Source organism: Labrus mixtus, chromosome 6 (genome assembly GCF_963584025.1).
Source record: "Labrus mixtus chromosome 6, fLabMix1.1, whole genome shotgun sequence".
Classification (NCBI taxonomy): domain Eukaryota; kingdom Metazoa; phylum Chordata; class Actinopteri; order Labriformes; family Labridae; genus Labrus; species Labrus mixtus.
The window spans coordinates 3,169,242-3,192,594 of record NC_083617.1 but is presented as its reverse complement, the minus strand read 5'-3'; the positions used below and the strand labels follow the sequence as shown (position 1 = coordinate 3,192,594).

The 23,353-nt window shown below is 42.4% G+C and overlaps 1 protein-coding gene across 1 annotated transcript in view; it reads left to right on the top strand.

The window, feature by feature from the left end:
* itga9 (integrin, alpha 9) overlaps positions 1 to 22,733 on the top strand; it is a 73,813-nt gene extending 51,080 nt beyond the window's left edge. The window contains exons 19-28 of the mRNA XM_061039519.1: positions 3,042 to 3,128; positions 4,260 to 4,339; positions 4,455 to 4,538; positions 6,079 to 6,187; positions 6,294 to 6,401; positions 10,152 to 10,277; positions 10,483 to 10,602; positions 10,685 to 10,780; positions 15,960 to 16,079; positions 19,787 to 22,733. Coding sequence (XP_060895502.1) covers positions 3,042 to 3,128; positions 4,260 to 4,339; positions 4,455 to 4,538; positions 6,079 to 6,187; positions 6,294 to 6,401; positions 10,152 to 10,277; positions 10,483 to 10,602; positions 10,685 to 10,780; positions 15,960 to 16,079; positions 19,787 to 19,885 — 1,029 coding nt within the window. The 3' untranslated portion in view covers positions 19,886 to 22,733. The remainder of the gene's footprint in view (positions 1 to 3,041; positions 3,129 to 4,259; positions 4,340 to 4,454; positions 4,539 to 6,078; positions 6,188 to 6,293; positions 6,402 to 10,151; positions 10,278 to 10,482; positions 10,603 to 10,684; positions 10,781 to 15,959; positions 16,080 to 19,786) is intronic.
* The last annotated feature ends 620 nt before the right edge of the window (positions 22,734 to 23,353 follow it).

Here is a 23,353-nt window from a genome sequence, read left to right as displayed (position 1 = left end):
GTCAAAAAACGTTCAAGTAGCCCTTCTAATCGGGTAAATACCCATCAGAATAGGTGACCTCATACCACTTTGGGAGGTTTTATCCCCCTTTAGGTTGTAGAGTTTTCTATTTGTTTTATTTAGCAACAGAACTATCCTGGAGAAACTTTCAAGGATTCATTTGCACCCACTGAACTCAAAGCATTCTGTCACTGTTAAAGAAATATCTACCCACAGCCATCCCACATTGAACCTGAGAGTTTGAGTTTCACCTCCAGTCCACACTCCTCAAGCATGTGGATGGATTTCACAGCCTCCACCTCTGCCTCTGCTCACGTCATGGATTTTTTGCAAAGAGGGCCAGCTGGTCTGCTCACAGCCGGAGACGAGGCGCCACGTCAGATACCTGCACCGCCCTCCAGCAGCTCCTCACATGCCGGAGGGGACAGCATCCATCATGAAGTTATCTGACCTCCTCATGTTTATCCTCCAGCTGGGGGTTTTGCACCCCCTGTGATGGATAAGAGCGTCTCCTGAAAGCACACAATCTGTGTCATGATTTACAACCCCCCCAACAAAGCCTAAATTTAATTTAAACAGAACACATGCTGCAGGCAAATATTAGAAAAACAGTGTTTCAGTTTGAGTTTCTGAGCTAATCTAATGAACTAAAGCATGGATCAGGTTACCAGCTGCTGCAGAGGAACCTGATAAGTCAGGGTGGCCTGCTGCACAAAGGGAGCAGGAAGTGAGCAGTAGATGACAAAGAGGCTCCTTGAAACATTTCTAATTACTACTGGAGAAGTCCGACGTGATGAAGTGAGAGTTAAGGTCAGCTCTGAATCTTCTCCCTCCAGGCTTTTTTTTCTCTCCAGTGAGCGAGCGAGCGAGGCGTGAACTTGTACTCCCCTCGCGGTGCAGTGCGGGGTGTGTTATCGGGGTCTGTTGTTCTTGCTGCAACACAAGCTGTCAGGAAGCTGTGGAGGTGATTTAGTTTCAGGAGCAGTGTCTTCACTCCTCTGGGACTCTGAGACTGAAGCAGCAGCTTCTGTGTTTTCTTGTTTTAAACTCTGAAATATTTCAGTTTCAGGTTATTTTTCTTTTAAAGGCCAAAGCTGTGGGAGAGGTTCATAATGTTACATTTCTATAGCCGTTTTCACACATGCACTCCTGAAAATATCTGAAACTTTCAGGCCGGCCGCCCCCTGAAATCTTCCTCACTAGCCTGTTCACACATGCACCTCACTGCCGGAGACTTCCCCTGTCATGGGGGAACTCAGGAGGCAAGACATGACAACAAAAGAGCGACGCAGAAGTGACAGACGAAGCAGCAGAGTCACTGCATAGTGTACTTTGACACATTCACAATATCAACTCAAGAGTGTTTGTTTTCTTCCCACGTTTTTGTAACAATATCTGTGGAATCAACTAAAAATGTAAAGAGCTTCATGTGTATATAAGCACTGCTAAAGTCTCATAATACTGCTTTTTCTGAAGTGAAGGGATCTCTGTGTTTAACTGCTTTCTTGGGTTTTTTTTTACTCTTGGAACAAATGAGCGCTGTGGTTTTAAATCCCAGAAATCAGGAATGCATCTGAAAAATGTGTGAAGTTGTGAAACCAAGAAAAAACACAAATCACTGATTTTTCTTGGCTGTGAAGTGCAGCGGTGCACAGCAGAGCCAACGGTAGAGAGGTAAGCGCTCACACCTGTGTCGAAAGCAAACGAGAGGGTGATGAAAAAAAGGGTGCACCGGAGTCTGACTGGATTTAAAAAACACCAAAGTGGATGGAGACGTAAAGAGATGTACGTCGCTGTAGACAGAAGCGTCTGCTAAATGAATCGTAGACGTGCAGAAAATGCGGAGAATGGGCCTTCTGTGTGTTGTCTTCATCTGGTGACATACGACTCCTGTCGAGGTTAACGCAGCGTAAACAATCCTGGTGATTTTTTTTTTATGGGCCTGCAATTTGTGAAAGTCCAGCATGTGTGTGTGTTTGCTCTCCAGAAAGAGAAAGTAAGCAGGAGAAAGGAAGTGACAGAACAGACGTTTGTCGTTCCATCTCTCTAACCCCAGATGTCTGAGCGCTCTGCTGTCTGTCAGCAGGGGAGGGGAGGGGCGGGGGGGGCTGCCAGGTGAATGATGGGTAAACAGACCCACTTCCCAAATCCTGCCCAGCCCCATGGGGACAGGCGGTGTTTGCACAGCAGCACTGAGGACTACAGGAAACAGAGGAAATTCCATCATTGCCAGTTGTTGCTCAGGGTCCCCCCACCTCCCCTTTACAAGGCTACACTCCAGTCCGCATGCGAAGAGGGCAGAGCTGCTTATTTAAAGCTGACTTAATGAAGATTGAAGGCTGGGCCACACCCTTGGACTTACACCGGGGAATCTGCTGAATAAGGGGGAATAGAAGAAGTGCATGATACCACCTTTTAAATATGTCAGCCTTGGCAACCTCTTTTTCTTTATCTCTTTTTGGAAACATGTTGTAAACACAGAGCTGCAGCCCCTGCACGCTGACGCTTTGTATGACTTACATTAAGCCCCCCTCCCAGGAGCTCTACAGTGGAGCATCTCTGCGCTCTTTCATGCTCCCATGCAGCAGAAGAAGAAGCTCAGCCGACAGCCTCCCGGTGAACTCTCGCTTTAAAGCATTCTTACTCCTCGTCGGGGTCAAGGCCGCAGTGTTTACACAGCGCAGCCGGTGAAGCTCCGTAATGTTTAGACAAGCTTCCAAACACACAGACTGGAGGTTGTCCAATTACCCACCCGCTAAGATGTGTGTGTGTGAGCCATCACGGCTTTCTTCTTTTTAATCTAATTTACAACTTCAATAAGATGCTAGAAGAACCTATTCTTTTACACAAAGCAATCTTTTTCTGATAATAAACTCTGATGTCAGGGTAAATGTTTGCAGGTTGGATTGTTCCCCTGCTTCCTGTCTACTGTGTCTTCATCTCTTTGTCTCCACACCTATCACACTTCTGTCTCCAGTCTGTCTGTCTCCATCTTTATCGGCCTCCTCTCACTCTCCGTCTATCTCTCTTTTTTTTTGCAGGAAGAGAAGGGCATTTCCTGTGGACTTGTCGATTTGGACTTCCTCAAATGCAGCGTGGGATTTCCCTTCATGAGAGCTCAGACTAAGGTAGCTCGAAAACCAAGATGGAACTCATTGCAAAAATGTCAAAACTGCATGCAGTAAAAAAAAAAGCTCTCCAATACCAAACACACCTTTCTCTAATGATAAACTCAGGTGGTCTTCAGGGGGGCAAACGTGCTGCAGTGACTCAAACACAAACAGGCTGAAAGTTCGACCTGCAGGCCTGAGGCACAGCCTTTGTTCTGACTGTATATGCATTGCAAGATTTTATATTTGCTGCACATTTCTGTTATTCAAATTATGTCTTCAGCATTTGTTTTTAAATTTGCATCCTTGTGAATTTGCAGCCTGTATCACCACATGTAAATCATTTTGGGTCGCTGCAGCATGTTAGCTCTAGTTGGCAACATTAAAAAAAAGAGAAAGAGGGCAGTTATACACACATCACGTAGCTGCAAAAACAGCAGACTGAGGGAGAAGATATGCCCCGCACACTCGCTCAGGCGCAACAAAAAGTTTTATTTCATCACATTCAAACACAACTTACAGCCATTATGCATACTTCAAAAAGAGAGCGATCAGGAAAGTACACGAGGTCACAGGAAATTAAAACTGCAATAATCATGTTTGAAGCAAGAAATAATTCACTTTCAGGGCAACGTTTCAGGGGTGCAGGGGTTATGACAACAAGTGGACTCAAAGACGCTTAACAAGGAATAACAACACAACAAAGAAATACAACAAAGAGATAATGGGGGGGGGGGGGGGGGGGGGGGGGGGTCTCTGATGTTTTTTGGGAGTGAGTTCCAGAGGGTAGGAGCGGCAAATGAGAAGGCCCCAGGTTTGCATCAGCAGACCTTCGAGCCTGGGTGCAGGAGCTCAGACAGGTAGGGGGGAGGAGCTCTGACAGGTAGGGGGGAGGAGCCAGGTTATGGAGGGCTTTGAGGGTGAGGATGAGGATATATAAGTTTTACTTCCTCCTACTCCTTTTCAGACACTGTTACTTTTTTTGTCCTTCAAAATAAAGTTGTTCATTTATTCACAATGTTTTGACCTGAGGTCTTCTTCTGGAAGTTTAAAAACGATCACCTGAAGAAGACCTTTGATTATTTAAAAAAACAAACAGATTCATGGTTGAGAATCCGTTCAGTGAACACTCTGTCCGTTTCTTTCTAGTACCACTTCGCGGTGATCTTTGATACCAGTCAGCTCTCCGGGGAAAATGAGACGTTGCAATTCTTGGTTCAAGCTAAAAGGTTTGTCTAAAACTGTTTTACCAGTCAAATGATTCACCTCCATAAATGTGCGAAACGTCTGTGTTTGTGGAATGTAATCCTGAATTGACTTTCAAACTTCTTTTATTGTTTTCAGTGCCAATCCCGAGCACAAACTCTCCGACAACACTTTGGATTTCTCCATCCCTCTGGTGCATGAGACCGACACGACCATTACTGGGTGAGAACAAGAACAACACAAGAGTAAAGTTAATATTACACAAACTTCAAGCTGCCTGTGTTAACAGGCTTCAAACGCTGACTTGAACCAGCTGCCCGTCTGTTGGGGTCCGTGGTGGAGGAGCGGCGGGGGCGGGCGGGGGCTCTTGTCAGTATGGAGCTTGTCGACTTGAAAGGCCTTATCTCTGAACGCTTTATCACAGCGCTGCTTCACACAGAGAGCGAGAAGAGGGCGAGATGAAAAACAGCCCAAATCCTCCAGAACTCGGACATCTGATAACGCTGCTGCGGCTGCTGTCTTAGATTTTAGGGAGGCTTGAGAGCAAAAACTGGACCAGAGGCGGCAACAGTACACACATTCTTCACTTCAGATATTTGAGGGGGAAAAACTGGTGAAAGCAGAAGTACTGATAAAACTTGTGTTCTGGAGATTAAAAGTTCAGGCTCTGAAAAGTACCCATAGTTTAAAAAAAAAAGGAGTCACTCTTTGTAAAGATAATTCTGCTGGATGCTATCGTGCAAAGTTAATGAAACTTCAGTGTCACAGGTGGGAGACGTTTAGAGGAAGAATGTGCCACATTTTACTCTGAAGAAATCAATGTAAATGTTTCTCTGAGTCATGACTGTCGAGTCCTACTGAGCCGTGTTTCTATCATGTTCACACGGGACGGCGCATAAAGCTGTGTTAATAAGTTAAGTAAAGAAGTCTTTTAACGAATGATAGTTGCAGATGATTATTTTGAGTGGAAGAATGGGAGGTGGGCAGGTTGATGATCCAGAGTGTGGTGAGCTGAAGCAGGCCGGTTGGTGACAGATATGATGATCCTGAGCAGAAAGAGAAACAAACAGGAAGTAGACTGAACGATCTGCTGAAGAACTGGGGTGTATATGCATATATGCACTGCAGGCTGATGACAAGTGAGCTGGCTGCAGCAGTCAGGAGGTAGAGCAGGTGAGGAGAACTGAGGATGGCCACACCCAGAGAGAGACAACAAGAACCAGAAAGGGAGGGGGGGGGAGTGGGCACTGGAGAAACACAAGGATTGACAACAAGTTCTCCCTGTGGTCTGTGTTGTAAAATCACCTTTTTCTGTTTGAATTGAATTCCTTTGGTTTTATAAGGACGATGCAAAGTAACTTAGTCTGAAGACAGAGCATGAAATAGGTTAAAAAAACAGGTCCTAATACTTCATACCTTTCCACCTCTGAGCTGGACACATCTCAGAATCAGAATCAGAATCAGCTTTATTGGCCAGGTGTGCTTAAACACACAAGGAATTTTACTTTGGTAAACTGTGCTCTCTTTGTACAAAGTAATAATATTAAATATCAACAATAAACACAAAAATAAACAAATAAGCAAAAACTAATATGTACAAGGCTCAATAGGATAATATAATATATAATATTAATATAAGATAATATAAGATCTGTGTCACATCTGAAAAAGTTCCCTGTCCAACTAATAACATGACCAGTCTATTAATTCTTACTCAGCGTTCTCCAACATTGGTTCTGCTTGTTTGTGTTTGTATCTGCAGCGTGGTCACTCCGAGCTCCTTCGTGTACGGGAACTCCATCGATGCCTCGCGCTTCGTCCAGCTGGACGACATGGAGTGCAACTTCCAGCCTCTGAATCTCACCTTTCAGGTACGTCGAGCACAGAAAAACACACCAGGTTTCAGTGTGTTATACATGTTTCTTCTTTACATTAAAGTAACATTTTGTTCCTTCTAACGGTGTGATTTGCTTCCAGGCCATTAACAAGGGGCCCAGCAGGCTGCCTGGCTCCACCGTGGACATCAGGATACCCAACCGTCTGGCTGGCAGCGGAGCCGACATGTTCCACATCATTGAAACACAGGTGGATGCCAACAGCAGTCTATGCTCATTTATATTTATCCAGGCCAAATCATTATTTATTAGTTTATTCACCTGCAGGCAGACACATTTTAAACTCATTTATCCAGCCTCCATCTGTCTGCCCTACTTCTCCACACAGCGGCCCATATTCACTCCAGAGGACACTTCTCTGTACAGCAGGGCCGCCCCAATAAGCTACTAAAATATTTGGTTATAAGAGTCCTGGTCAGTCAAGTTTTCAGGTAGTTGCAGATTTAAATTGGCAGTTTTTTTTTGTTTTTTTTAACAATATGTTTATTGAGTTTCAAACATCCAAGACTTTCCAAGACACACAATTACAATTAAATAAATTCTAAGGGAAAAAAAAAAGAAACATGCACATATATACACGTTCATAAAATAAGGGTAAAAATAAGTAAAAATGTAATAATACAAAATAAAAAAACAAAAACTTTACAAAATGTAATGTTGCAACATTATTACTGTCTGTAATAAATAAAAATAACCAAAGGGAGTACATTGCCATAGATGATTTGTTAATCACAAATATTCTGCCCGAGAACAGTTTCTGCAAAAACGACCACAATTACAGACATTGCCAACTCTTTACCAAGGCAGGTTTTTTTTTTTAAGGGAAGGCAGCTATTAGGAAAGTTGTTTATGAGATTAACTCAGTGAATGTTCTGCAGCATGGAAGTAGGCTCCCTATGGATTGTAAATTTGCAAAGTCAGCAGAATACATCTGCAGACCAGCTCGGGTTCAAACACAGCAGGCTCCTTTTTTAACCAATTGGTTACTGACATAGCTAGTTGGCTAAAGCTAATCGATAAAGTCAAAAGAAAACCAGCGGTCTCCAAACTGGTTATGAGGACTGAAGAAGGACCGTCTTATTGCTGAGTCATATTTCATTGTTTTCACATATCAGGACAACCTGCCCCCCTGTGAAGTTTTAAGGTTGTTATTCTCATATGTCCCTCACAGCGGGAACGTTTTCCCCGTCAGATTGGAGGGAGTGGGAGTGGAGGGGCTCAGGGGGGTTAGGGTTAGAAAATGACAGAAAGGGGACGCTGCTGTTGTTTAATTTACAAAACATCCAAGAGATATTCTAATTTCAAGATCAGACTGGAGTAATCCAGCACACACCAGGATTGTTTAGACGCCAAATGTGACCTCAGGCCCCACAATGTGTTTAAATGTTCAAACAACTTTACATTTTTTCCAACAAATTTATAAAATTTCCTGCTTTTGACTTCAGCATCGTCATCAACCAGGGTCTTGGCTTTGTGGCTCAAAATTAACAAAGTTACAAGACAGTTATTCATTTTTAAAGGAGGTGCTCGCACATCCACCTTTCTCATGAAATAGGTGCTTAGGACATAAAACTACAACACTGAAAAGCAAATATCCTGCACCCTACTGTTGATCGGCATCACCAATTTATTAGAAGATATCACAACGTTTCATTCCCTCTGGACCTTTGCCAAGTGCGTTAATAATTAGGAGGTAAAATTAAAATCAGAGGCATGCAAAGACTTGTTGAGTAATAGCTTAAAGTCAATCTTAAGTCCGGGTCATCCCAAATACAGAAGCAGCTTCTAACCCCGGGGTCTTCTGTCGTGGAGTGGACAGCTTGCTGACTGTGAGGCACCAGTGGGCCGGTGGAGAATGGAAATGAAACTGTTGACGTTGCTACTGAAGCTAGCCAACCGTTTTGTTTCACAACATTTTGCATTTAGATAACGGAACATAATACTCCCACCGGGGCTTCGGTGTTTTCTTAACCCTTGCATTGCCCCCTTTTCATATAGGTGGGTCGTGGGGGAGCTCAGCCCTGTTAATTGTATTTTCTGTGAATGGGGCAGACGGGGGGCGGCGGACTGTATCCCACCCTCATTGAGCCCATCTGGAATCACTTTCCAGGGGATCAGACAGCTTGCACGAAATGGGAATGGGACACCTGTAGAGCTTGGCTACTGCCCCCGTCCCATCCCCATCCTGAAACACACATTATAAACGCTGCTACTCTGCGTCTAGCCCGTGGCACTCTGGACAGTTGCACACTTTATATTTTATAGCCAGATATTCTTACATTTAAAACAGACCTCTATTCGCCCAACGTGACATATATGTTCCCGACTGTTGCTCCATATATTACAGTTTTTCAACCTGAACTTTTATTGCCAAAATGCCGCTCTGGCGAGGGATTACAGCAGGTTAAAGTCAGCGCAGAACATCTATCTTCAAAACAGCTTTGGCAGCAGAAATGCAGGACATGAGAAAATGTGGGCTCAGACATGCTGGGTGGCAAACTGAGCAGACAATGAGGGAAAAAAGGACCAGAGCAGATTTCCACCTCCAGCGCTTCAGGTCGGACCGGGGGAAGAGGGGAAAGGGGGAAGTGTTCCCCAGGGGGGGGTGGTGCAATAAAACAGACACCTTTAAATCACTCCATATGGGAAATCTGCGTAGGAGGGGGAACCAGGTTTCTGTTTGGAGGAACATCCTGTGACTCACAACAATAGTGGGAAGGGGCCAGTTTAGGTGAGGAAAGTGCTTATGTGTACATTCTAGCTGCCAAATCCCACATTTATCCTGTTAAAATACTAGAAAAGATGCAGTTAGTATTTATAGATCTAAAGAAACAAAGACCCCATTAAACACAGCAGGGTACCAATACGATGGAGCTATTTAAGAAACAACATTTTGTCAGGAGCTCTGGGAGTGATTGCTAATTTTTCAGGTTCTCTAGTGAAGCCAGCGGTTGGTGATAAACGACTCCCGGACAAGACTTTCCTTTTCCATGCGTTGCCATTGTTTACAGCCCGACTGGCAACTTGAGAGAGAGAATGGAGTCTGAGTCGGGAGCTGAAATATTTGCTGTATTTGCATGCAGAGAGCTAGCTCTTAAAGTCTCTCGCTCTTGCATTAAAAATTCAGTAATTTGCATTTTCCTTTCATGCCCTACAGCGAAGTCGGAAGATTAAAGTTCTTTCCTCTCTTATGTGTACGTCTTCTAACTTGTTTAATGTGCCTGAAATCTCTGCAGCGTTAGAAACGAGGGAAACCTCACTGTCCTTTTGAGAATAAATACATCTTTGAAATCTCTGTTAGAGGACATCACTTAAAGCTCAATCAGTGTTAGAAGACTGCCGATGGGTTTCAGGATAATGTGGGCATAATGAATGTTTTCCTGCGTACAGTAAGAACTCTCTGAGACAATACATCGGATTAGAAAGAGAAACTGAACGCTAACGATGCCAACATCCGATCCTATGCCTTCCTATTCAGCTTTTTTTTAATGCAGAATCTTTAGAGAAACATTAGGGGGACATAAATCAACCTGACTTGATTAGTTACGGAGTTCCTCAGGCATCTATATTAGGTCCCCTATTTTTTTTATTTTTTACACACAAAATCGATCTGCTAGATTTCAAAACAGAAGAACGAATCATCTCCGTCTTTTATTCAAAAGTGTAATGGGACACAAAGTAAAGTTTAACCTAAGAGATTCTTGACTCTGGACTCAAACAAAGTACTGTCATCTATCTGCTTGAGAACTCTTCTTATGTCTGCCCGGTCATAATAAAGATATCGATCAGTCTGTGGAACTTAAACCTGACAAAGCTGCTTCTCCGAGCCATATTTTTAATTTCACTTTAACTTTGTTGTACTGTATGTCCATTGGAAATGATTTTATCTCACATCTTAGTCATAATAACTCAGTTATTCTTTTCCTTCATCCTGTTTTAGGTGGCCGACGGCCGAGGGAACTGCACCCCTCACAGGAACCCGACACCGTGCACCATCCCCCAGGACAGAGAGAGCATCTTCCACTCCATATTCGCCTTCTTCACCAAATCGGGACGAAAAGTCTTGGTAAATATGCGGCCCTCATGTTGCACTTTGACACTTCAGAGGTCACTGACAGTCGCCCCCCTGAGAGGGTTCTTGTTTTTCTTGGCCTTTCTTTTTTTCAGCCAGTGTAACATCTGTTTATCACACATCTCTCTCTCTCTCTCTCTCTCCCACACACTTTCTCCCACTCTTTTCGCCCCTTATTTCTACCTTTTTTTTTTTAAAGGATTGTGACCGTCCTGGAAGAGCGTGTATGACCATCTCCTGCAGTCTGGGTCCACAGTTAAAAGAGGAAGCTTTAAGCATAGACCTAAAACTTCTACTCAACACTGAAATTCTTAAAAGGGTAAGAAACAAGTCATAAGTTTGATTTATCAAGCTGCAGGTCATTGTGGTTAATAACAACATGACCACCTCTCACCACACAGGATAGTTCCTCTGTGATCCAGTTTGTGACGAGAGGCAGCGTGCAAGTAAGCGACCGAGCGGTGGAGGTGCCAAACGGCCTTCCAGACGACCTTTCTGTGAGTACATCAGACACTATACGTTCCTTCATACCAACGCTTTCTTCAACATAGTGCAAAGATGTTGATATACTGTACTCAAAATTACTACATGGAACATCAGAAAGAGGGGATGTCCAGCAGTGATGGGTTCTCTTGTGAAGTTGGTTTGATGACTTTGTGTTAAGTGAAATCAATCACTTACAATGAAAGGCCCACAAAGAACCCTTTTCTTTTGTAGTTTCCAGACGGCGTTTAGCCCCTTATTGACCATTAATAAACTTAAGGCTACAGCCACGGTTCAGTGTCATTGCTCTTTTTAGTGAATGGTGAAGAGGGTGATAGTAACGGTACACTTCAGTTTCTGTTGCCCCTGTTCTACAAATTCTATTTTTTTGTTGTTGGGCTGAAATGGCCCCTTGACTTTCACTTGAGTCTGAGCTCAAGTATTTCCACATTCTTGCTAAATTTAAGAGTTCAAAGTTTACAAGCTATGCTGTGAGATGTATTAGCTAAACTGCAAATGCTTCACTTCAAAGTTTGGAAACTAAATTGCAATATTTGGTTGTCAAACTTCAAACTGCAACATGTGCAGGCTCAATTGCAAAACCAACCATCTTAATAGCAATAGCAATAGCAATTTTATTTATGTAGCGCATTTTATTACAGGTAAGCTCAATGTGCTTTACATTGAGGTTAAAAACAGAATCAAAACACAGCATACAAAAGAAAGAAAGTGTTTCCACAGTCATTAATGATTCATACACACGACAAAGCAAACATCAGTTACCACAAAAGTGATCATACATACACACACACACAAAAAAAAGAGTATTCATATGCTTTCGAGAACAGATAAGTTTTGAGTTTAGTTTTAAAAGTAGAAACAGTAGTAATGGTCAAATGTAAAAAAATTCACAAGCTATTTTGACAAATACTAAATGTGCATTCTAGACTACAAAACTGACAAATCTGTGAGCTAAACTGTAGACATGTTGATGTTGCTGATGAAGCTGCTATGTCTTGCTCACAGGCACTGAGGCAGGGCAGAGTTTTCCTGTTGAAGGCCAGGTAGCTCCTACACGATTCTGCTGGAAACACATTTATTAATAAGCACTTATATTTAATCTTTGGATGCAGCGTGCTGTGGTTAGACTTCTTCAAGTCACTGACGTGAGTCCAGAGAACAGCTGGGGATTGTGGGTATACTGTACGTCGTGGCACTTCTGTTGGCCTCTTTTCGGGGGTCCTCAGCTGTGCTCAAGGACAGACCCTCCCCCCCCTCTGCTGTTCGCTGAGTGATTGAAACGGCCGAGCAGATCAGATGTGATGATTATATGGAACGCTCAGCACGCTCGCTGTGGGATCTCTGAAGTGATTAGGGTGCTGACCGGGCCTGCAGCCCCGCTGACCCTGAGCTCCAGACGAGCTCGGAAAATTCAGCCCCCGCCATGAAAATGTCCATACCATGCCGCTCTTTCAGCACTTAGCGAGGGGGCTCATTCCAGAGATTATACACCCCCCCTCAGTTTTAGTAAACAGAGTTACCTTTTCCCTCAGGATCCCTGCCGGCTCGAGTACACACTGCATTTAATTTGTGGTTCCTCGTTGAATTGCTCGCAGCAAGACTAACTCACTTTTAATCCCCTGTGACATGAAGCTATGCTTTCAAGTGCATGTCCCCTGAATGCCATAGCGTGAAGGAAAAATAAATGCTCAATCTGTTTATTCAAAATCCCTAAAGATGAGGAGGTCAGTGTCAACAGGTTCTGAATCTAATTCTGGCTTTTTGAGGCCCAAATTTGTAGGACTGGAAAGGTCCAGTATAGCAGCCAGATAAACCCTCCACAGAGCTAAACGTTGTGGCTCTAGAAGTCCTGTTCATTTTCTCCACAGTGGATTTGATAATTAGCCATAAAGTCATAAACATCAGGTAGACTTAGACTGGTTTATGCTCCTGTAGAAGACACAAGTGTGTTTGATATCCACCTCATTTTATAAAAAACAGTTTATTCACAATCTCTGGGAAAAGAACTACACGACCCAGAATCCCAGAGTGTCACAGTGACGTCTCTGATTGGTGGAGCCAACTGTTACCGTTAAAGTTCATGGAAGTTTAACACACTTTAATAAAGCTAAATGTAGAAAGAAGGTATGTGTACGTTTTAATAAAAGGACTCAACTATCCATTTGTTGGATCTCGTTGGAATCTCAGTGGATTGTGGGATGTATTAAAAAAATATTATGTACACAGCTTTGCACCACTGTTTTTTTCTCTATTTTTCAATCGTAAATTTCTGCTCAAATCAAATGTTTCATCGTCTCGATTATTGAGGGGAGCTGGGTGTTTGGGTCCAGGATTAAAAGTGCTGATATTAGGATTTTCTGAAATGTCAATGGAGGATTTGAATTGGGAAATTTTACTTCAAAAACCAGAGTAGCAGAAAAAAGTGGGCGGTCTCTGTAGAGCTCTATGGTCAGGTAGAAGCCTGACAGTCAAAGTAAGCTTTAGAAATTGTGAGTTTTTCTGTGAAATGGTTCATCACGGGTTATGGTATGTTATTTATTGAAGGTAACATATCCTATTCAACCCCTTGTATTGTACTTTATTTGTTGTTTTCATGTCTATGCTGCACCAAACCAATCTCCGATGATTGATGAAACTAAGTGACCTGAATCTGTGAGCTTCTGTTGAAAGTACAGACGACATTTCATCACAGAAAGGGTTTCCACATTCCACCACACATTCCCAGATTTTCACTGATTGCACAAGTTAAAATGGGAAACCAAAAGTCAGAGAGAGAGAGAGAGAGAGAGAGAGAGAGCGACGACCAGCAGAGCTTTCATCTTCTCTGTGCACGCCATCCCCTCGGCATGCAGAACAACGGTCAGATTCCAGAGCTCGACGTGTGTGTGTGTGTGTTGGGGGGTCGGGGGTGTTAATGTGGGAAACTATTCGACAGAGAGAATTCATCTGCACTTGTCCACTTGCTTTTGTCTCGGGCTCACAGTTGGCGTCTCATGCCACGTTTGTCTTCAGCAGAGAAGTTTAGAAAGCGTCCCACCATTGTTTGTGGAAACAGAATATCTGACCTTTGGGAGAGAGCACAACATTTGGCTTTGTTTAGGATCATTAGTAAATAAAACGGTCTATTTAATAAACCTAACGACTTCATTGTTCTCCATTTAAGGCCTCGATGCTGAAACCAAATTTTTTTATTGTTGTTTGTGTGCAAACATTCTGCAAACAGGCGAGAAGAGTTTGAGAGCAAAAGTCTCCACACTGTCGGCAAGATTTATTCACATATCTTTCACTTCGGCTTCCTCAGGTTCTCTCTCCTCTTCATAAGCGTAATGTGTGGGTTTACAAGACTTTTCTGTGTCACTAGGTCGTGATAATTACAGATCATGTGACAACTTAAGTCATCTCAATACACAAAATATCAACTTTACAACATCATCAAGTAAAAAAAAAACTTAATTGAACAACAGAAATAAACATACAGCATCTCAAGTGTAACTTTTCTATTATTAACAAGACCGAACAAACCTGCTCATATTGATTTGTTTGTATTTTTTGTTTTTTCACCTCAGTCAGAGAGCTGTAAATTCAGTGCAGATTCATTAAAGCAATCAAAGTCATTGTGTTGGAAATGAGTCGTGTAGAGAAGTATCAAATGTCTCCAGAAGAGCAGAGTAGAACAAAATCAAGTGATGATAATTGTAAGAAAATCAAAGCAGGACAGCTAAAAGTGATTAACAATAATCGTGTTTACTTAATAACAATAAATACAGCGTTCACCACCACATGTGTTCCTCCATGTGTGCGTTGCGTTGAGGGGACTGAGCTATGCCGTCAGTGACAGATTATCCAGCAGGTCAGTGTTCACTCTGGTCATGGGAAAACATCCCAAACAGAACTTGTTTATTGTGTATTTTCATTTTTTTTTTAAATATGCCAAGCCTCCCATGCTGCAGCAGATAACTGTGAGAGTCGGCCTCGTTCTGGGGCTTCAAGGAATCCGTTTAAAAGGCACCAGGCTCTAAATTCAAAAAAGGGAGTGGATGATGTATGATCTGTATCAGCAGCTCAGTCTGTAGGGACTTGAGTTGGGAACCAGAGGGTCGCCGGTTCAAGTCGTGGTGCAAGACCAAAAAGTATGGGAGTTGGTCTTGTAGATGGAGAGGTGCCAGGTCACTTCCAGAGTACTGCCAGTGTGCGGCTGAGCCAGGGAATGAACCTGTCCACCTGTTCTGGATGCATGTCCACAGGTCCTGTTTGTGCCTGTTTGTAATTCGGGGCCATGTTTTTAAACGCAGTCTTAAAACTCATTTATTCAGTCTGGCTTTTATATAGTGCTTTATATAAATTCAAATCTTAACATTATTCCATTGTTTTTTATCCTACTACAATTTTAAATATTCTTCTCCTATGTATTAATTTTAATATCTTATTGCTTCTATGTGTCGTATTTTATTTTTTCATTTTTATACATATTTTTCTTTAAATTCTTATTGGTGTGCATTAGTCTCTCAATGATTTTATAAACTACTTTTTCCTCAATAACTTTTCTGCACTCTTGTAAAGCACTTTAATTTGTCTGCAAGGTGCAATATAAATAAAGTTTGATTGATTGATTGATTGATGTGTGTGAGAAACACGTCTCTTCCACACTTCAGCACGTTTGCACCTCTATAATCTGAGAGAGAAAACACTTCTTGAAACTTATGTGAGTGAAACACAAAAAAACTTGTGTACACTTTATTCCGCTGAGAGTTGTGGGTGCTGGCTGCAGCATGTGGGTCAAAGGTCACTGTGACCACCATGACCTGACGGGTATCGATTTTCTCTGCAGCTCAGTGTTTCAGAGGATGTTGCTTAACACATTGCAGTGTTTGCGAAATGAATTTGATCCTGCTTCAACTTTGACTGATTTTTTTGTCCTTTTGTAGGATTTTATGTTTTTCTTTGCAAAATAAAGTTCCTAATATCGTCGGCGTCATGCGGTGTCTTCAGATCAGAGAACAGCTAAAGCAGACTGAAGTCAGATGTGTCCCAGTTGTTCTTCTTGCACTACATTGCATCAGTGTTGAGCAGAACATGACTTAATGATCTCTGGTGTGTGTGTGTGTGTGTGTGTGTGTGTGAGTTGTGTTTGAGCATGACTCACCGACTGACTGAAGTGTTGTTGTGTTTCAGCTGGTTTTCGAGGCGCTCCACAGTCAAGAGCCGAGGGGTTACGTCGTCGGCTGGATCATTGCCATCAGTCTGCTGGTGGGAATCCTCATCTTTCTGCTGTTGGCTGTGCTGCTCTGGAAGGTAAACCTCGTGAACACACACTCTGATTTTCAGCTTTAAAAACCAAAACGCAAAACTCCAGAGGCTTGCCTTTTTTATGAATTCTTAACTGAAGTTACAAAGGTTAACAAAAAGCAGTCAGAAGTGGAAACAGCACAAACAGTTTCTACTCACATAAAGAACAGATACATGTGTGTAAAGGAAAAGGTACTGATTCCAGTCAGCGTAAAAAAAGAGAAGCCAACAGCGCTATCTTAAGGCAGTCTTGCAAGAGCCAAGGATATAGTTTCTGGGTTCTATCAGGTTTCTTAAGGGTCCCTGTTTTGTGTTTAGTCATGTAAGCATCAAATCCTGATATCCAAAAACCAAACCTTAAAATGACTTTTAGAAACCCAATTTTGCTACCTGGAGAACTCTGAAAGAAAACAGGATACTGTAGCATGTATACGACTTACCTCGGTTTCTGAGAGCTGCTGACTTCCTGCCTGCGCACGGACGGCCTCAGCCAAGCTACGAGTCAAAGAAACAAACAACAAGAGCGTTTAACTCCTGGAGCGAATACAAAACTGAGCTTTGTCTTTCAATAATGAAAGAATGAAATATAAATGGAAGTTTAGGTTTGGGAGAAACTGAAAGCATCACAGTGCTGACCTGTTCAAGTCTGTGGTGAACACGTATGGTGGAGAAAATCACTGAAGACACATTACTACTTTATTACTATTAAAGGCTTTATATGTGATTTTTCACACTTAAATGTAGAAATCAAGTATATCCTCTGAAAATAACTCTGTGAGTCATGACTGTCTACAATGGGTGTAACACCCGAGTCCCACTGTCTGTGATGTTTTCAGAGTTTTCAGAGTTCTATCTTCACTTTGTTTACATCGCCCGGACGGCCGGCTGACTCCTCCCCTCACGTATAAAAGTTGTTTAATTGAGGGACTAGAGAAAAGAAGAATAACATACTGTACTCACTGCTTAACTGTGTTTCTAGATCACGCTCATTTCAGGTAAATTTACATGCAGTGTGAAGATACGAGCATAATAAAGATCGCTAGCATTAGCATGCTAACACAACAATGCAGCGCGAGTTGTTTTGGTTTCATGCTGGTGCTCAAGGGCGGCATCTGCTGGATCAAAAAATCACATATAAAGCCTTTAATGCCAGCAATAAACAGCATTAAAGCTAAAGCCTGTTTTGAAAATTGAATTAGAGATATTTTTGTTATAAAAAAAGTTATCAAAAACAGAAACAGTAAAGTTAATTTACTTTACTGTTGAATTACAGTAACAAAGTATTTGTACTGTGTCTAATCCTGCAAACATGACAGGAGTGTATCTGGTAGTACAGAAACAGCTGGTCTTGTGGGAGCTCGCTAGTGGCCCCCCCAACAACCATGAAAAAGACAAACCACAGGCTGGTCAATAATTCACATCCTCACTCACATGAAAGAAGAATCTTAAAAGGAAACGACAATCACACCGATGTCCAGACTGTTAGACCTAAACTCCTTTCTTCCCCCTTCTTTTATTCCCTCATTTTACGTCGGGGAGTACCACAACGAAACCAAGGAATGTCGGTCCTGAAATACCTCCCCCCCCCCCCCCCCCCTCCACCGCCCCCCCACGTCTTCGGACCTTGCCAAAATAAACCCCTCTTACAAGAGCAGCACATGTCCTGTATTGCTCCTTTCAGGAAATGCCTGAGGAGAGAACAGGTCTGTATCAATAAACTTCAGATTCAAACCGGGATGAATGAATGAAGTCGTAGTGAGCGAGGCATCGTCCCAGCGAGGCGGCTTTTGTTTGGATTCACACCGAGAGTCTCCCGCTCCCTCCCGTCTGTCATATCTCCTTCATATCAAACTTAATAATAGCACATGTTATATCTCACAGATTACCTTCCTAAAGAAACAACACGTTGCTGCAGGGAGAGATGCTCGACTTGCTTTCCATCTCTGCCGGTGGTTTCCTGCGGTTTGACTTAAATTGTGTGTGTTTAACATTTCCGTCGGCCATTTTTCAAAAGCATACCACGCCGTCATGTCAATTGATTTCCTGACTCCCAGACCTCCATTATCATGCATTTATTTCACTGCTGGGGAAACATCAACCTGCTGGTGTTTTTAATCTATCATACAGTGATCTCAGTGTTTGAGTTGTTTCATGATGAGGCTAACTGAACAGATACTCTCTTTCATGTGGTGCATTCAATGACGCTCCTGAGAGTCAGAATTGCAGAAACAATCTGTGTTGACAAAATCTAGAAGAAATGGGAGATCATTTAGAAGTGTGTTGATCATTTTTTTACCTTACCTTTCTTTTCTTTGCTCGTAATGTTTGGGCTTTAGGGTTTTATTTTTACAGAGCCTCAAGATATTCTCTGTGCAGGACAATCTGTGTGATGATATGAGTTATGGTGATACACTATGATAAGGAGGCGATGCAGTATGTGATAAGTGCGAGGGGAAATTCAGTTTCACACTCTGTTGTTGAACATGTTACCCACACACACAGGTTGAAATACACACACATGCACAAACAGGATCCTGTTGACATGCAGTAATAGAGACATGCAATATGATGCTATGCTATGCTATGCAATATGATACAATACAACTTTGTACCCTCAGGGGAGTTTGTCTGCGACTCAAGTGCTGCACACATTTAGCTGCACTCTTTGTAGTGTGTCCTAACACATGTAGGGTTTTTTACATCTCATGTTATTTGAGTGAAAACAGAACCCACCTGATATTCCCTACACAGGACAATCAAGTGAACAATACACTCTTGTATAGTTTTGTGTCGTACAGTGCCAAGCCGTACTGCACCTAACCGTATCGTACTTCTTCACAGTAGTATAGATAATATTTTAAACAATAAAACAAACAACTATTCAGTATGTAAACCGAGGCAGAAAGCAAGAAAACTAGTCCAGTCCAGCGCAATTAGACATTTGAAAAACACAAACATATATTAGATTAAGGTTTTCCTTTAAGTAGCTAGTGTACGTTATTATTATTATTTAATTATCAGCAGATTAACACCAGCATTTTGCACTAATTACTTATGGATTCATGCAGTAATAGTTTGTGCTGCTTGAAGGAAATGATTTACATTTTCAGAAAAAAAACAAAAAAAAAAAAAACATTTTCAAAGTATTTTTGTTTGTTTGTTGTAAGAGTGAGAAATTTAATACTGCTCTTATCTGTACGGTAAATATAAAGTTACAGCCTGCAGCAGGTGAGCTTGGATTGGCAAAAAGACAAAAAAACATCTAGTCTAGCTTTGTCCCAACGGCACCTGAAAGCACCTTCAAATATAACTCATTATCTCCATTTGATTTATAGCCGACTAACTGCCTACACATGTGAGAGTGTTTTTAAATCTAAATCTCTCTATAAAAGTATCTGGAAGTGTTCTGTGTTTATCCCGCTGATACGATCCATGTGTGAAAAGCTGTTAGACGATAACATGAGCCAGCTCTGCTCTACCTGTTAGTCGGATATGAAACACCTCAAAGTTACGATATGCTTTATGTAAATGCTCTGCAGGAATGTTAAATAAGTTAAAACATTTGAAAGCTTGTCCCTCCTGGAGTCTGATCGGACGGCAGATTCATTCAACTAACCACTTCTTCTTCTTCTCCTTCTTCTTCTTCTTCTTCTTCTCCTTCTTCTTCTTCTTCTTCTTCTTCTTCTTCTTCTTTTGTTCCCTCTCCGTCTCAGATGGGATTCTTCCGCCGGCGCTACAGAGAGATCATCGAGGCCGAGAAGAACAGGAAGGACAGCGAGGAAAGCTGGGACTGGATGGAAAAGAACCACTGAGAACCTGCACCGTGGGGGTCCCAGAGGAGCCAATGAGATTAGGGATTGGGTCGGGGGAAGGATCCAATAGCACGTGGTCTCGCAGCCCAGCCGCCGCCCACAGTGGCACCTTCAGTCTTCCATATGTGGAAGAGGAGAATTTCCTCCATATTTTTTGGAGACTTGATGTATTTTTTTTTATTTTTTTTTGTGGGTGGGGGTCCAGGAAACAGGCCTCTGAGGTGACAGCGCGGCTTTGCCAGAGGACACTTTGCTGTGGAATTCAGCTAATCTCAACGGAGGGAACTCCCGGGCCAGCAGAGCGGAGCTGTTGATGGAAACCTACATCCCGTACGGGGGATGTGGGGACGCCATGAATACTGGTGGACAACAAAACCCTCAGGGCTGTGTTACATAGCGAATTTATTTTTATACATAAGCCATATAGTGTAAAACTGGGCTCGGAGAAGAGTTGGGGGATTTGAAGGCCATTATAAACATACTGCATGTGGACGGTATGTTTTCCTAAAAAGCACTGATGTTTGATAAAGAATGAATGCCTTGGCTCCATAGCTTCACTTTTAATGCCAAAGATATGTCCTGTATAGTAAAGGATGGAGTCGTTTGTATATTCAGCTCTTCCTGGGAGTGAAAGATTGTATCTTTTCTTTACTATGTCCGGCTAATGGAGATCTTTAAAACACATCTGACCGCCCTGCTCTCTCACAGATAATCAGCCGAGTTGTAGACGTACATACGCAGGATTAAAACCTGTGTCATCTGATCGTGTCAAAGCTGTGTCAGTCGTGAAGAAGTCCAAGTGAATGCTCTTTTCTGAACGTGTTTCCACTGCAAAAACCAGAATTCAAAAGTTAAGGTCTGTGACTCGTTATGAGCATTTACTCACTAGACGATTTAAAGGCCTGATTTGCACCATATCCCCCCCCATATTCCCCCATATCAATCAGGGGGGCGTGGCCAGATTCTAGGGTTGTTGTTCCCGATATTTTGTCCAAAGAAGTGTGTAGTGTCACTGAAAATGAAAATGAAAATGAAAATGAAAATGAAATATTTGTGAATCCAGGTCGGAGACCGCCTCCGACCGAAAATACCCGATGCAGCCAATGAGAGCGAGCAGACTTGGAAGCGTCACCAACCGGATTTTTGCATTCTCTGACATCTCACCCCTCGCTCGCGGTCTGAAAGTAAATAAAGCTGCACATGATCCGTCTTCTCAGCACAGACTTCATCCGTACTGTTTTCCTCATTTCCTGTTATAAGCTGCAGAACAGAACACACAGCGGGAGAGCTGACGACGTCCATCGTCCTTATTTGATTTTTGTTCTGAAATCACGGTTGATCACACAAGATTCTATGAAAGCGTTACCCCCAATTTGCACATACTCCATGCACACAGTCCATCAGCGCTGCGCACTATGCCATCGTTTGCCGCCACTCTAGTCAATCTTTATGTTTCCACAGCGAGCGCCAAAGTCAAAGCAGGAGTAAAAACGCCTTATGGTAGCTTTAATGTGGCACAAATACTCATCATACCTTTTTTTCATGATTTGACTTCTACATTTTTAAGATTTTGCTAGATTTCAATTTTTGTATTTTTTTCCTCTCTGCCTTGCTTTGGATCTACAGATGCTTTGAAATTGAAGCAAATGATCTGAGGCTGTTGTGCAAAGAGCTAATGCTCAGGTATGCTGCTGACCTTTTTTTTTTTTAAAGGCCCCTTACAGTTTCAAACGTCAGCTTAAAAACATTTGAATCTCCCTAAAAATACTGTAGGGAATGATCCAGTGTTCAATCTGACATGACACCTGATCATGATTTACTCCCAAGAAATTTATCAGACTTCACCTTTGCGGCCCATATTTAGTTTTACTACGATGTTATTAGGCGTTGGGTTTTTCTGCATGAAACGTGATATACTGTACGTTACTCTCCACGGCCAGATGAGCGTCAGCGATGGGAGTCCACCTTCAAGTCATTTTACGGGGGCCCGTGGAATGAGTAATGCCCTAAAAATAGTCGGGAATGTGCTGCACTCAATCACTACACATAAACGGGCTCTTTGGGGCTCCTGGGAAAAGATTATTTTAAGTCAACATGGAGGAATGTCAGCGCCGTGAAAATGTGCCACTATTAAAGTTCACAGCTTTAACTCGGCTTGTTCTTGAGACCCTTCAAAGCTGGGCCGGATTGTTGGAGAATTTTGCAGAAAACAGACGATTAATTTCATCTGAAATATCCAAATATATAAAAGTATGATGTTTTTTTAACAGATTTTTATCTCAGCCAGGCTCTAAAAGTGATGTTTAATGTTTGTTAGATGACCCTCGCCTGATAATCACAGCATCAAAACAAAGATGTAACTCAGAGGTCTGGAGACTTCGGGCAGTTTTGCAGAAAACCAGAATCAGATATTTTAACGTGCAATTCCAAACGGACAAAAAAAATGTATTTGAATGTTTCACACTTTCCTTTAAACTTCAGTGCAAAGACACTTTATGGCTCTCTCTGGTTGCTTTTCTCTCTGTCGTTCTGTATGAATCTTTTTATTTTAACATTTACTTCCACTGGCATGACGGCCTATACTGTACACATTCACGTCTTCCCTCTGCACAAAGCCACACCGCAGAGAAATCGACACTTGACTTTTTTTTTTTTTGGGGGTTAAATTCTAACTGTGATGGTTATATTTTTGTTTGTATGTTTTTTGTTAATCACACCGTTATTTGGGGTTTTTGTTCCGAGTATACTACTGTCACTGAGTATCATTTCCAGTATAGAGTGCTGTATGTTTGATGTTTAAAGTCATGTTGGAGCTGAATATTTATCTGTTGATAAATTTTAGAGTGAATTTTTCTCGGCTCTGTCTGCTTTTTTTGTAAAGTTCGATGTGGTCGTTTTTCGTTGAATTTTTTTTTTTTGGTGGTGTGTCTGTGTGGGTTCTCAGTCGTCCAAGGTCATGGTCAATCTGAAGCTGGATCCAAAGGCAGCCTGGACTGGTTCAAAGATCCTGAAGACGTTTCACCTCAGGCTTCTTCACCTCAGGTCTAAACTTTCTGCTGGACAGAGCTAGAAAAATGATCAAGGATGACTCACATCAGAGTCGCTAGCTGCGTCGTTGCCACCCCTAGTCGTCTGTGGGTCGTTTGGGTCACATGTTCTTGTGGTCTTCAGTTGTTTTGGGAGAGAATTCAAAACATAATTGAAGGCTGGTGAAAGATGGTGTCTCAAGAGAGATGGGTTTTCCACCGTATAGACGGCTTCTTTAAAACCCCTTTCAAAACAATGGTCTTCCCTGGCCAGGATGTGCACTATGTCACCCTCTAAAGAGTGTCCTTTGTCTTCCAGAAACCTGTCCTGAAGAGCAGCCCATCCTGTGCTAACGACTCTGATATGAGTCATCCTTGATCATTTTTCTAGCTCCGTCCACCAGATAGTTTAGACCTGAAGAAGCCTTTTGGAGGAGGAGAG